The sequence below is a fragment of the Colius striatus genome, chromosome Z (genome assembly GCF_028858725.1).
Source record: "Colius striatus isolate bColStr4 chromosome Z, bColStr4.1.hap1, whole genome shotgun sequence".
Lineage (NCBI taxonomy): Eukaryota > Metazoa > Chordata > Aves > Coliiformes > Coliidae > Colius > Colius striatus.
Window position 1 is genome coordinate 74,477,777 of NC_084790.1, and position 14,203 is coordinate 74,491,979.

The 14,203-nt window shown below is 43.8% G+C and overlaps 1 protein-coding gene across 1 annotated transcript; it reads right to left on the minus strand.

Moving 5' to 3' along the window:
- Window positions 1–8,909: 8,909 nt before the first annotated feature.
- Window positions 8,910–10,247, minus strand: RXFP3 (relaxin family peptide receptor 3). Its single transcript, XM_010208543.2, has one exon. The coding sequence runs from the start codon at window positions 10,245–10,247 to the stop codon at window positions 8,910–8,912; it is 1,338 nt and encodes a 445-aa protein (XP_010206845.2).
- Between the last annotated feature and the right edge of the window lie 3,956 nt (window positions 10,248–14,203).

Below are 14,203 nucleotides of genomic sequence, written 5' to 3' on the forward strand. Positions count from 1 at the left end.
AAAACATGCATACTTGTTTCTAAAACTTAAAAATAATACCTTTCTTACTGACTCTTCATCAAAAATAGCAAGAAGACAACAAATACTTATATATACGATTTAAAAAACTGTTTAAAACAGAAAAACTATTATGATGTTCATTATGAAGTTAAAAAATGTATTTCATGGTTGCTGAAAACAATTTAAAATGTTACTAATTCATAGGGGATAAAATAAATATTTTTGTCAACAACAGAAATGCTAAAATGTTAAAGGCATTGAAAAACTGTACTATGGTGCTACTAATTTAAGAAGTGCTGCCTTTTCTGTCTTTTTACGTTAGTTCAGGACTTGAGTTATCAATATGATCAGTTATTGTATTTCATATCAGCTTTTATTACAACAATGTGAGTTTCAAAGTTAGAAATACCCTGGGTCGGACCTTTCTCATCTGGTTTCATTTCATATGCATAAGATCAAATAAATAAAGATCTTCTCTATATCACATTTATGCAAATGATGCATTTAGATGAAGATAATCAACCCCTCCTCCCTTCTTGTTTAAGAGAGCTAGTCATGGGTCAATGAAACAAGGCAGGAAACAAGTCTGCTATCTTATCTTCATGACATTTTCCTTTGCTTCCTCGCATGAATGCCTGCCACTTATTCCCCATTAACAAGAAGGCATGTCATGCAAGCAAGCCATTCAAGGAAGTTTTGGTTCTCTAATTTAGAGGACTTGCAGTGTTAGTAATGTCACAATTGGGTTTTTTCCAGTATTCCTTCAGTCTTTCACAGTGATATCATTAAGTTTCTCTGCCTTTTTTGAAAACAACTAACTCAGATGGCTTGTGAGAGACACTTCCAGATAAACTACACAGAATGAGTCACAATTGTCTTTGCCTTGGCAGAACGCACAGCTTTAGCATTGATGACATGAATTGGTACCAGCCCCTACAGCGTGTCAGAAGAGAGGGAGAATGGTGTAAGTAGGAGATGTGGCAACGACGATATTTGATATTTCTGAACCTTGGAAGGATTGTTTCATGGAGAAAAAGAGTGGAATTATCTGCTGTAAAATGTGTTCAAATAATTTTTGGCATGATAAAGCTAGAAATGAACTATAAACTAAATATTTTCCCCCTAAGTTTGCAGCATTCATTTCTTATTCCTTAGATGCTCCTTCTTTGTTTATTTAAGCCATAAACGTCCAGGGCCGCTTGTCAAAGGCCAAACTGTGAAAAGCGATTCATAAATCTGTTGCCTTCTGCAGCGTATTCATTCTCACACATTGCTCCTTCAGGTATGCAAGGTGTGTTAATCAGTTGTATTTCCTAAATTTTCTTCTAGGAAATGAACTTTCTGCCATCCTGTGTATTAATATTTTACCTGTGTATTAAAGATGATGACTTCACATCATGCAGAAACATCAAAACAGGGAGTATTGCCTTGTGTTACTCCAGATAAGTACTTGCAGTAGTGGGAAAACAAAATTCAGTGTTTTCCGCTCTGGATTGCACAGTGGATTGAGATGAGCAGATCCTGTCATTTTGAGAGAGATTTCTGACCTTTCCTTAAAAAAATGGATTACTGTTGGAAAGGATAGTTATCAAAGGCTATGTCTGCCCCAAAGGGGAAGAAGGAATGGGGCCGCTGTCTTCTTAAGAATGAAGCGCTCGCTTCTCCAACGGCTGGGACCTTGGTTGCCCCCTCGTGTTCAGAAACATTATAGCACTTTAGGGCGTAGGAGCTGCCTTCCGCGCACCACTTTATAATCTCAGTCCTTCCCTCTCTGTTTCATCTTACTCTGAAGTTTCCTTACAGTAGTGCCCTGCTGAAGTTCAGTTCTGGGTTGTTTTACCGGCTTTGTGCATGGAAACTTGCTTGTTAATAGCAAGTAAAGCCAGCCACATAATGCCAAGAAAGATGGTGCCATACGGACACATGATGGCAGGAGCCCACCAAGGACATCTGGCCTTTGAAATCTCCAGTATCAAGTCAATCCTGTAGTGGAGCCATCCCTCATTTGTTTGCCAGGTGATTTTTTTTTGTTGCATTGGTTCCCAATAGGTGAGGGCCATTGAGAGGCAGGGACAGGCATGGCAGCACAGCACCAGGGTCTTTGACTCCTGTTTTCAGGGCCCCTGTGCTCATTAGGTGCTGAGAGGAGGCAGTGGGGAAATAGCAGAACTGTGCAGTCTAAGGGGGAAGACAGTCTAAGGGACAAGGGGGAATAAAATGGTTCTGGCAGAGATACCTTTTATTAAAGGCGCTGGGAGCACTAGCCTGGAGTTGCATAGGTGGCAGATCACCATGCAAACGCAAATGTACCTTAAATGACTAATTTCGACATTCAGATTTATTGCTTTTTTTTTAAATACATGCCACTTTGCACTGCAATTTTACAAGTTACCAGACTCCATGGATTTTGAAGACTGGACTTGTCATTTCTTTCATAAGTGCTGAAATCCCTGTTACCTCTATATGCATCGCTAGATTTGCCTATGAATTAGAGACTGGAATTCAGCAGGAAATGCCTCTTGATGGGAAAGAAGAAATGTTTCCTCTGAGCTCCCTCAGCTGTTTCAGCAGAGATAAAAAGCAGTAAAACATTTTTAAAAAACCTGTTAACAACGATAGACATATAATAGATGGTTTGAAATACACCATTGGAGATGATTTGGGGGCACAAAATTTTTAGAGCTTTTTCAGAATAAATGTCAAGCAAGTCAGACATCTACTAATTCTACTGTATTGGAATAAAGATGTATTCATAGGAATTTACTTGCCATCACAGAATCACAAAGGACAGAATAGTTGGGGTTGCCTCTGGAGATGAACTAGTCCAAGCCCTGAGTTGCTAAAGCAGGCTGGTCTGGCTGTGCCAAGTGAGATTCTGAGAACCTTCAAAGATGGAGATTATACAACCTCTCTGGACAACTTGTTTCAGTGCTTGGTCACACTTATTAAAAAAAAAAAAAAAGGTTATTTTTCTTACATCTAAATGGAATGTATTGAATTTCAGTTTGTGCCTATTGCCTCTTGTCCTTTCCCTGGACAACACTGGCTGTATCTTCTTTGACCCATCAGGTATTTATACACATTGATAAGATCCCTGAACATTCTCAGAACTAGCCTAAATAACCCCAGCTCATGCACATGCCACAAGCCCTACATCATACTGGAGTCTCTCCAGTAAGTTCACCTCTCTTACACTGGTACTCAGCTCAGAACTGGACACAGCATCACAAATGTGGCCTCACCAAGTGAAGCAGAGGAAGGATCGCCTCCCTTGGTCTGCTAGCAATGCTTGGCCTGATGGAGCCAGGATGCTGTTGGCCTTTGCTGCAGGGGTACATTGCTGGCTCATGTCCACCCTGTACACCAGGATCCCCGGGTCTTTCTCTGCAAAGCTGCTTCCCAGTTGATCAGCTCGCAGCCCATGTGGGTGCTGGGGGTTTTCTGCTCCTGGGTGCAGGACTTTGCATCTCCCTTTGTTGAACTGCCTGGGGTTCCTGTCAGCCCATTTCTTCAGCCTGCTGGGGACCCTTTGAACAGTGACACAACCCTCTGATGTATCAGCCACTCCTCCCAGTGCAAATCCGATGAGGATGCAATCTATCCCGATAACCAGACCACTAATGAAGATGCTGAATAGGACTGGCCTTGCTATTGATCTCTGAGGGGCAATGCTGGTCACTGCCTTCTATCTGGACTTGGTCCTGCTAGTCACAATCCTTTAAACTTGGCAGTTCAGTCAGTTTCAATCCAGATCACTTTCTACTTATCTAGTCCATGGTTTATTAGTTTGTGAGGATGTCATGGGAGAGAGCATCAGAACGTTATTTGAGTCAAGATAAACAATATCCATTGCTCTCTTTCCACTCACCAAATCAGTTGTTTCATCACAGGAGGATGCCAGCTTGGTCAGACATGATTTCCCCATCACTTTAACTTTGAGCTAATTGTTGGTAGCCATGAATTGATAGTAACTTTGTTATCTCAGTTACCTCAGAGAAGAAAATGAAGCTACAGCAACAGAAAGAAAGAAGTATTTTTTCTGCAGGATTCCAGTTTTATCCAACATTAGGTTAGATCTGACTTCTGAAAGAAAGTGGAAAGGTTCACTGAACAATGATGCTACAAGTCGGTGTTGAATTATTAATTAATGTTTGTTTTGCAATAAGTGTGTGCTCATGCAGTTGGTCTGTGCAAGGAACAACAGATCCTTGAAGAAATAGTATCTCATCATCACAAGGGATGGATGAATGTGGGACAGAGTGAATGTCTGAGTGAATTACCTTTATTTTGTTATTCCCCATACTGAATAGTCTGCACAGTCAGTCATCTGTACTTTCTGTTAGCCCTTCCCAAGAAGGTAGGTCAAGATTTAAAAAAAACTTGAAAAGCTAAATTAATTGTTTCTATCTGAAGGTGTTTCTTTGGCGCAATTTGCTCAGGGTTCTTGTGAGTCTGTATTTTGCAGTTGAGATTTTGGCAAGGACCCTGAGGCTATGCACAAACACAGGCTGAGAAACCTGCACATAAGTGTAGGATTTGAAAGAGGCAGTTCCAAAGAAAACAACTTCCTGCAACTAGGGAAGATGTCTAAGGCATGTTACAAGCTACACCTTCGCAAAGGAACAAGTTAATTGGCTGCCCAGCCTTTACTTACAGACTTTGTCTCAGCCACTGCTGAACTGATTGATGCTGAGGCTGTACTTGGAGAAGTTGCTTAATAATGATAAAGAGCTATTTTCAATAACCCCTTCAGAATGGATTAATCAGAAGCAAGAGAGAAATAACCTTCAGTAAAAACGATAGATTCAAGCTTCCAATCTAATGTCCTTGAGCTGCAGAGCACCTATACCTGCTCTGTTCAAGCCTGCTCAAGCTCTGGGACACAGATTATATCAGAGATTTTGTGCAGGCACGCAACTGAATAATCAAGTTTTAAAGCTGACAGTCATGAATGGGAATGAAGGGGACTGGGTTTTTTTAAAGCCAATGTAAGTGCCAAAATAACTCAGAGAAAGTGAAGTGATATTTCTACTGAAGAGGCATTTCAAAGGGAAATCTGGATATGCAATCGGAGGTTGTTATTACATGAGAGCTTGGTTAGTTATTTAAGCAGGGGGAGTTAGTTAAAAGTCCTTAGGCAATCAAAATTAGTGCCTAACGAGACTTATCTGGACTTTAAAGATTCTTTCAGTTTGTCACTAGATGTCAGCCTGCACCTTTCAGTTTGTCACTAGATGTCAGCCCGCACCTTCAGGTTTCGACCATACCGCAGCAATGTGCACCTCTCTACCAGCACCCCTCCAGGAATCTCCGAGCAGGAGAGCTGTCACAAAAAGCATTGGTTCTTGTCTTTCAGATACGTTTATTTTAATTCATGAAAACACGATTGTTACAAATGAAAGCATGAACATTTGGAGGAAACAGCAGTGTTTTTGAAGAGTGTTGTACGGATTACTTCAGAAATCCCCAGGTACCCAGGAGGATTTATTGTTGTTAGCATGCAGTTTCAAAGCTGGAGCTGGAAAGACAGGCCTGATGATGCATGCACCCCCAGAACAACTGACTCTTCCTTGCAATGCTCAGGCAACTCTTGCTCAGACTCTGCCTAGCCATGCAACACAGAGCCCAGATTTCGTGCAGACTCACAGCACAGGTGAAGCAAAATTTCTCTCTGCTCAGGCACAGCTAAAGCAGAGCTCTTTGGCCATGCTGGACACACACTGACCTGCACAGCATGAGCCGCTTCTCTGGCCTAAACCATTAGGCCAATTCTGGATGGGTTGGCCTTTTTCAAACAGCTGATTCATGACCTACAGTATCCAGTGGATCAGTGCCCCCTCAGTCCATACTCCAGTCCCTGCACACCCATGGTTCTTTTGTATTTGGGCAATTAGTGATGAGATACCTGGGGCTTACTCTGAGCACAGTACCTTGTTAGTGTTCTGGGCTAACAATGGGTTGTTCTGAACATGATCTATTTCACCATGATGTTTTGCTAGCATAAAATTCCATCTACATTGACATCCACAAAAGCACATGGGTTTTGTCATGCTGAACACTGAAGAGGATGTCCTTAATTTGATATTTACTGAAATTCACATTTATGCTTTACACATCTGGACAGATTTTTGTGTAATGCACAAGAACAATTAAGCATCAGGATAGAGATTAGAATTCCAGCAAACCAAGTAAGAAAATTTGCTGTTGAAAAGCAAACACTAAGAACTGGATCCGGCTTTGAGGTTCATCTCCTCTTCTTAATTTAGATACTTTCTCCTGGCCTATAGAGATACAACTAGTTTCAGTTCTGGAGTTAAATGTTCATGGTATCCATTTCTTACAAAATAGCCCAGCTTTCTTCATCTGCCAGCACAGGCATTAAGTCTTTCTCCAAGAATGTGTGAGACTCAGCTGCATTTCTTGAAAATCCTTTGACATGACAGGCTGCTAGATACATAGAATTTGTACAGAAAGCTTTTGGGCTCTTTCATGTCATGCAGAAGCTCCAATTGAACCAGGGCCTGGGAGCAAGTCAATAATTGTTCTTGGAAACAGGAGACCTAGAATCCAAACATGGATCTAATTTTTCTTCTGTATTTACAATGTAATTACCCTCTTTGGGGCTCACACCATAACCAGTATGCTGCAAAGCAGTGTTCAAGGGTTTGCTTTCCCTTTATGATTCAGCAACGGTGAGCAACTCATGCAACAAAGAACTGTTTCAGGCCAGAGGATTTGAGCACATTCACAGAATAGCCCAGGGATTCAGTCATTCCCCAAGGATGGGGAAGGAAGCTGAGTTTCCCAGGCTATGGGCAAAAGCTCTGCCCACTTCTTTAATGTTTTAAAGGGAAGAGGAAGAAGCATAATATAGCACATGCATTGAAAGTGGAACAAGAGAAGCATATCTAGACATAGGGATGGGGGAAATGAGTTTAGATCCCCTTCAAACTTAATGTAGCCTGGCACAGGGTGTTCTGTGTCAGGATGCAAAGCTGCCTTCCTTGCTTAGGATGTACACTGTGGCCAATCCTGACTGAGAGATCCCCATGAAGTACAGATAAATGCTATAGATTTAAGCAGATTTAGGCATGCTCAGGAGCAGACTTCTAGGCACAAAAAATTTTACTAGAAAAAAACTTAAAGTACCTACAGACTTCACCTGGCAGCCAAGTCAGGATTTACACAGTTGTACAGTACTTAGGTGCTCAAGTTCTTCTGTGGATATATCCAGTTTCCTCGGAGTCTTTGCATTTGTATAACATCCATCAGATGCCAAGCTTACTTCTGCTGTTCTTCTCTGGGTACCTCTTAGAAAGCACCCAACTCTGTAGTAGAAGTCTCCTCTGCCTTGAAAAACAGAACAGCAGCTTCTCCTTGCAAGTAGCAGAACCAGCTGCTTCCGGACCAAACCTGAATTTTACAACAGGAGTTACCAACGTGTAAAGTAAACCAAACAGAGTCTGCAAAGCATAATTGCCACTAACAGCACTGCAATTTTCTCTGGACATAAATAACATTTTTGTCCCACATCAGTACTTAGAGGTGACAAATCTGCAGGATTGTTGGGTTTTTTTTTAGCAGAGTCGGGCAGCTGTTGGAGTCAGGCTGCAGGGAAAGGAGCTGGAAATAGAGAATCACTTTGAATATTGAATTTAATATTGACCCCATAGATAGCGTTGGAAATTAATGAATTTGTGTTTTGACAACCAAACTAGAATTGTTGCATTTTTCCATCCAGGAAATATTTTCTCCTCTCCATTTTAAATTATTTTTTCCTTATTATATAAAAAATACTTTTAAAAGTATAACCTTACCATAAAAAGTTTCACAGCTTAAAATTACACTTTTTTTATACCCTTAGAAGTTCATTTCAGATCAACATCAACTTATTTCCAGATGTTTCTCTGGAACACATGTGAGGACCTGATCTTCTCCAGTGTGCAAAAGCATTGTACTCTAGGGCTGCTTACACCAGAGAAACTGAACTGGAGTTGACTGAATCGATGGCAAGTATCAGTGCAGACCTTAAGCAAACATTTTAGCAAAACAAACCCCTTTGTTCTTGGTTCCAGGTGAAGCCAGAAGTGTCCCAGAGCAAGCAATTTGAAGTAGCCACGATTTATTTCTTTTTCCCTTTTTTTAACTTATAGTTGTGTTGATTTCCTGGAGTGAAACACAAATAGTCTGAAGCATGGCAAGAACAAAGCCCATAGCCTCAGTGCCCTGGGAGGACGTCTGTCTTGCCAACACACAGTTTGGGGCTGTGGGTTTTCCCCCCAGCATCCTGGAGACAGGCTGGGGAACAAGATGTTGGTAGGCTCACACCCTCTCCTCCAAACCCAGGCAAAGCAACACCTCTCTGTGAAGCTGCAAGTCCTGTCCTTGGATTTCTCCTCAGCTGCCTGGGTTCCTGTATGTCCTAGCAGCAGCAGAGGGAGTATGGGGAGCTGGAAAAGTAAAACCTGCACAGATCCCTTCTCTTTCCTGAGTCCCTAAGAGAAGGAAGCCTGAACAAGCAGGAGCCTTGTACTCCTGACTGCTACCATCAGAGCACAAAAGAAATGGGACACAGGCTGCCTGATCCCTGTTCCCACACTGGACCCTAGGGAGCACTGACCACAGTTGGGCTGGCATCATTTACAATACCGTGTAGCAGTGAGAAAGCAATCACCCAATCCCCGGCACACCACCACTGCCACCTTCTACTCCCATTTTCCAGCCTGGGGGACACTCTCAAGATGACAATTTCTATCAACGAGCTTCTGAGAGCAGATAAAAAGCATCTCTCACATAGAAAGATTCCTTTACCCATCCCTCCTCCCCTTGTCCCTACCAGATGTTCAATATGGCAGGGCCACACCTTGCCCAGGCCCCATAGTCCCACCCCCCAGAGCCCCCCATCCCTCTCAGCAGTGCTGCTCCGTGGAGGTGGCAGGCAGCAGGTCACAGTGGCTGCTGTACACCACCACCCCAGGAGGGTAATAGGCCACCTCTGGCGGGACGGTGGCAGCAGGAGAAGAAGCAGTGACGGGGCGGACAGGCACCAGTGCGTGCAGGGCCTGCTCCTCCTGCTCGGGCTTGGTGGTGTCAGTGAATGGGCGCATGGTGGTGAGGGAAGGTGAGGTGATCCTCCAGAGAAGGCTCTTCAGTGCCTTGCGAAACTCCCTGCGCATGAGGCAGTAGAGGATGGGATTGAGGCAGCTGTTGGAGTGTGCCAGGCACACACTGATGGGGAAGAGGTACACTTGGGAAAGGAAGTACTCAGTACTGAAGTGTACCACGTTGAGCTTGATGAGGATGCCCCACGTTGTGAGTGCTTGGTTAGGCAGCCAGCACAAGAAGAAAGACAGAACTACGATGGACACTGACTTGGTCACTTTGGAGCGGCGCTTGGTGCTGGGGCCACTACAGGTGCTGCCAACACGCCTGCCACTGATGAAGCGCACTAGGAGCAAGTAGCAGAGGCTGATGACGATCAGTGGCACGACAAAGCCCAGCAGTACCTTCTGGATATGGTACAGCCCCAGCCAGAACTGAGCATTGCTGCCTCGACCCTCTGGGAACTTGACAAGGCAGAGCACATCATCAAAGACGGTAGCAGTGGTGGAAAAAACGGCATGAGGCAGAGAAGCCAGGATAGCTGACAGCCAGATGAGTGCACAAACCCACTTGGCAGAGCAGCAGCCACCCAGCGGGTCAGCCCGCCGCTGGTTCTTCAGGGCTGAAGCCACAGAGCGGTATCGAGCCACACTCATGGCAGTGAGAAAGAACACACTGGCATACATATTCATGGCTGTCACATACGAGACAATCTTACACATTGCCTTGCCAAAGAGCCAGTTGAAGTCGAGAGCATTCTCTACTGCCCAAAATGGCAAGGTCAGTACAAACTGGAAATCTGTCACTGCCAGGCTCGTCACAAAGAGGTTGATGGAGGACTTTCTCCAGCCTTGTTTGCTTTTCATCAGGTAGAGCACCAGCAGGTTGCCCACCAGCCCCAGGGCACACACCACAGAGTACACCAGGGAGATGACAATCCGCACCACGTCGGAGCTGTCCCCCTGCATCCCGTCGGCTCGATCCAGGTTGTAGTTCTTCAAGAGCTGCAGGAAGGACACGTTGCTCCTGTTGCCCATCTGGGCGTCCTCCAGGAAACCCAGTGGCGGGTCCCAGGACTCCCAGTCCGCTCCTTCCTTCATGCCGGCGGCTGGCGAGCAGGCATCGCGCTCGCAGGGCTCGTCCATCCCATGCTAGGGAGGTCGACGGGTCCGCGGGAGCCTTTCCCCAGACCCTCCCGAGCCAGCAGCAGCGGGTAACCCTTCGGCCAGCGGGCGAGCTTCCCGAGCGGCGCCGAAGACAGCAACAGTGTCTGTCCGCCTCGGCGGCTCCGCGCCGCGCTTATATCCGCGCCGGCGGGCCGGGGCATGCGCGGTGCGGCCACGGAGCTCTCCCGGGTGCTGAGGGCGGGTGGCCGTAGACCCGCCCCGGCCGCAGCCCCCGCCGCGCCCCGCGCCGCTCACGCAGGTTTCATCGCTGCTCCCCTCCGCTCCGTTCCGCCCGCCCGGCCGCGCTGGGGCCAACCTGGCTGCGCGTTACCGACCTTTGGCCATGCCCTCTCCCAAAAAGTTCTCTCCTTAAAGGCAATACACTGCCACCCGCCCTGCGCTCGAGAGGTGCTCGGTATAGGTCGAACCTCTGCTCGGCCGCAACCTGGGCTCTCCTGCCCGAGAAACCTCGACACCAACCGTGGACGTACTCCACCGTCCCCCACACGAACACATTCAGAAGAGGGACCAGCAAACAAACACCTTTCTTGCTTTCGGTGGCTGCTTCTCATTTTCAAAATAACCACACGGACTATGAAGCTGTAAAGTCCGACTGTCAGTAGTAAGCCGTGCTGCGACGAAGGCAAAACGGACAAGAGCCGGTGCAAGCAGAAGGCGCTTCCCCGGGCTCTGGCAGTCGCCTGCTCTTTCGCCCGCTCGCTCGCCCGCAGGGGGCCCCGGCGTGCCGGGAGCGGCGACAGCGGCCGGCGGAGCTGGGCAGCAGCAACCGGCCCCGTCCCTGCTTTGCGCCGCGCCCGAAACTCGCTCTCCCACCGAGTTTGCAGCAGAAACAGAAAGCGACCGATGGGAATAGGAACCCAGGTTTTCCTTCATTTTTAAATAAATCAAAACAAGAGCACGTTTTTAAAACGCAATAGATTCTGAATATACCTAAATAAAGCATCGTGACTAAGCCATGTGGAGATTACAGCAAGATTCAAAAAGTGAACTCTTTCCTCACAATCTTTACACTGATTTATCTTGCAGAAATTTGTGCAAAGACACTGTCATGTGTGTCATCTGTCACCTTCAGTCCACTCATCATTCTGGTTTATATACATATCGACCCTTCCAAAGTATACTCCAGCTCATCGGAGTGCTAAACAGGAATAAGAGTAATTAGGAAGCTTTATACATCATTCATATTGCATATAGTGAGGGGTATAACTTACTGGAATTAGCTATGCAACTCTCTGGGAAGGCTTAGCTTAGCCTTCCCAGATTACTTGCTACACACTGGCACCAGAACAAAACAAAACCTTGAAATAACAGGTCTTCAAAAGGCTGACTGCAGCAGGCCTTGAAAAATGGGCATCTGCCATTCTTCCCCACTTTCTCCAAATTATGGATTTTCCATACTTCTTAATCACTGATGAGAGTTGCATTCTGGTGGCATTTTCAATAGTAGGATATTAAGTTGTATCCCTTAGCCTGACGAATAGCAACAGTTGCTCACGTTCCCTCACCTAAAGTAAACTATCCTTGTAGTGGACCCCATCAGCATTGCACAGGTGACAGCAAAACAATACAGGCAGCAGGGAAAGCCATGGATCCTTCAGCATCAGCAGTGCAACAACGATGTGAAAATGCAAAGTGAAAACATGGAGTTTTAATCAGACCCACATCAGGTTCTGTGCCCCCCAGCAGTTCTGACTGCCTCAGCACTAGCATCAGCACTTATCCAAAAAAAAAGGTTAGTAAAATATTTGAAGTAAGCAAGTTCTGGTTAAATTTTCCTCCTCTGTCTAGTCCTTCCACTATTAGCTCAGAAGGAAAAAAAAATCACCTGTAATTGAGCCATGAACTGTGACAGTTCAACTGGTGAACCATTAGCGGGATGGACAGTGCAGAAGTGGATTTTTTCTAGATTGAATTCTACCCCATTCTAATCACATTGCTACTGCCAGGCCCTATTTAAAATATTTCATGGGGAAAATGGTGCAAACCATGAAATAATTTCATTATGAAATAATTTCCCTGCTCGGCACATCTTGTTGATATATTGTGGAAGCTGAACAGTAAAAAAGATTCAGAAGGGGAAAGGGAAATAATGTCAGAAAATATATTGGGGTTTTTTTGTTTAACCACCCTGAGAAAGCAACAGAGTGCAAACTGAGGTTCTTCAAAGGAACACTGGTAGTGGATTTTTAACACGGGCTGCAAGTGTGAAATGCTTGTCGAGGTGTTTTGCTGATATTCTGACTGCTGGACAAATTCCTTTTCAGTCCTTTTCTTTCATCATTCTTCATCTCAGAGAACAAGTTTTAGAGGAAAGTAAGGGAACTTAAATATTCACTGAATAATCTATTCATCACACCATCAGAACATTTCCATAACTGGAAAAATATTTTTAAAGTCATCAGCTTTTTAAAAAAACTACTTCAAAATTAATTGGCTACATTATCTAAATGCTGTTATTGCTCAAAATATTTGTCTTCTATTTGTCCCTTATTTATACTACTAAGGGCTGCCAAAGACTTGCTGCTAATACATAACTTTCTGCAGTCCTCTCTTTACCAAAGCCTTGGTGTAATTGGTATTACTGACTCTATCATTTTGAAAACTGTAATAAATTTGATAGGAATAGGCTTTTGGGATGTATGCTGGTGATAAAGGTGAAATAATGGCTGATTTGGCTACTTTGGAAATCTCAAACAGACCTTGTAGAGTTTTGTAAGAGGTTTTTGGAAGTGTATATAATACTATGCTAAAATAATCCACGGGGTTGAGGTTGCTAGTCTTTTTCAGATAACCTCAATCTGTACAGTAACCTTAAAATACACCACCACCAGAAACCGCCCATTGATTTTGCCTGTAATGTGTCACAGGTAAAAGCATTCCTGCGGGTATTTCTCAAATAGCCTTTAAAAATATTTCAGATGAATATGCTCACTAAACATTTACTGAAAATGATAATTTCCATGCAATTTACCTCAAAGGATCCCTATAATATTTCACTTCCTTTACAGACCTTGTACACAAATGCAAGACTGTTGATTATGATTACAATTGTTACTGAACTGGTTGTAGACTGTTCTGAAAGGTCTTGGCAAGGGAGACGGGGTTCTGTTTTAACTATGAAAGTAATTTTTGTATCTTAAAACAGACAATACTGAATGTATCACTATTTTAAATGCAGAGATATTGGACTATTTCCTGGGATATTTTTGTAGAAGCAAAGGATTTTTTTTCTCTTTTTCTATTCTACATACTGAAGTCACAAGTAGTAACAGTAGAGTTCTTGAACATATTTCATTAAAAAAGTTATTACTATCTGTTACTTAAGTTTTACAGTCACAGAGTCACAGAATGGTAGGGAAGAGACTTCTAGGGAACATCTAGTCCAACTGTCCTGCTAGAGCAGGTTATTCTTAAATGTTGCATTCTTGACATAGAATTCTGGTTTATGAATAATTCTTTAAATGTCACTCTCCTCTCACTAAAAGAAAACTTTAGAGCAGAAGGAGCAGCGACATTTTAGTTTTGTTTATTTGCTAGTTTCTGAAACCCATACAATGTCCCTTTGTGTTTTTATGAGCTAAGTGCTACACTATCATGCTTTTGACTAAACTCAGAGAGTAAGTTACACTTTGAACTGGATTGTACAACTCTACTTTCTTAATCTGCAAAGTGAAAGTTTGGTGCAACTTGGTGCGTATCCACCATGCAAAATTTTTCCATGGCAATTCTTATCTTAAAAGTGCAGAAGGAAATGTATTTAGGCATCTGTATATATCTGAGTTAGATAACAAAATCTATACCATCAGATAGCACAATTAACAATTATACCATCATAGGCATGCTTCATGGACCACAGACATATTCTCCAGAAAGTATTGTTTCAATACAGATTTAAATTTTAATTAAAAAAAAAA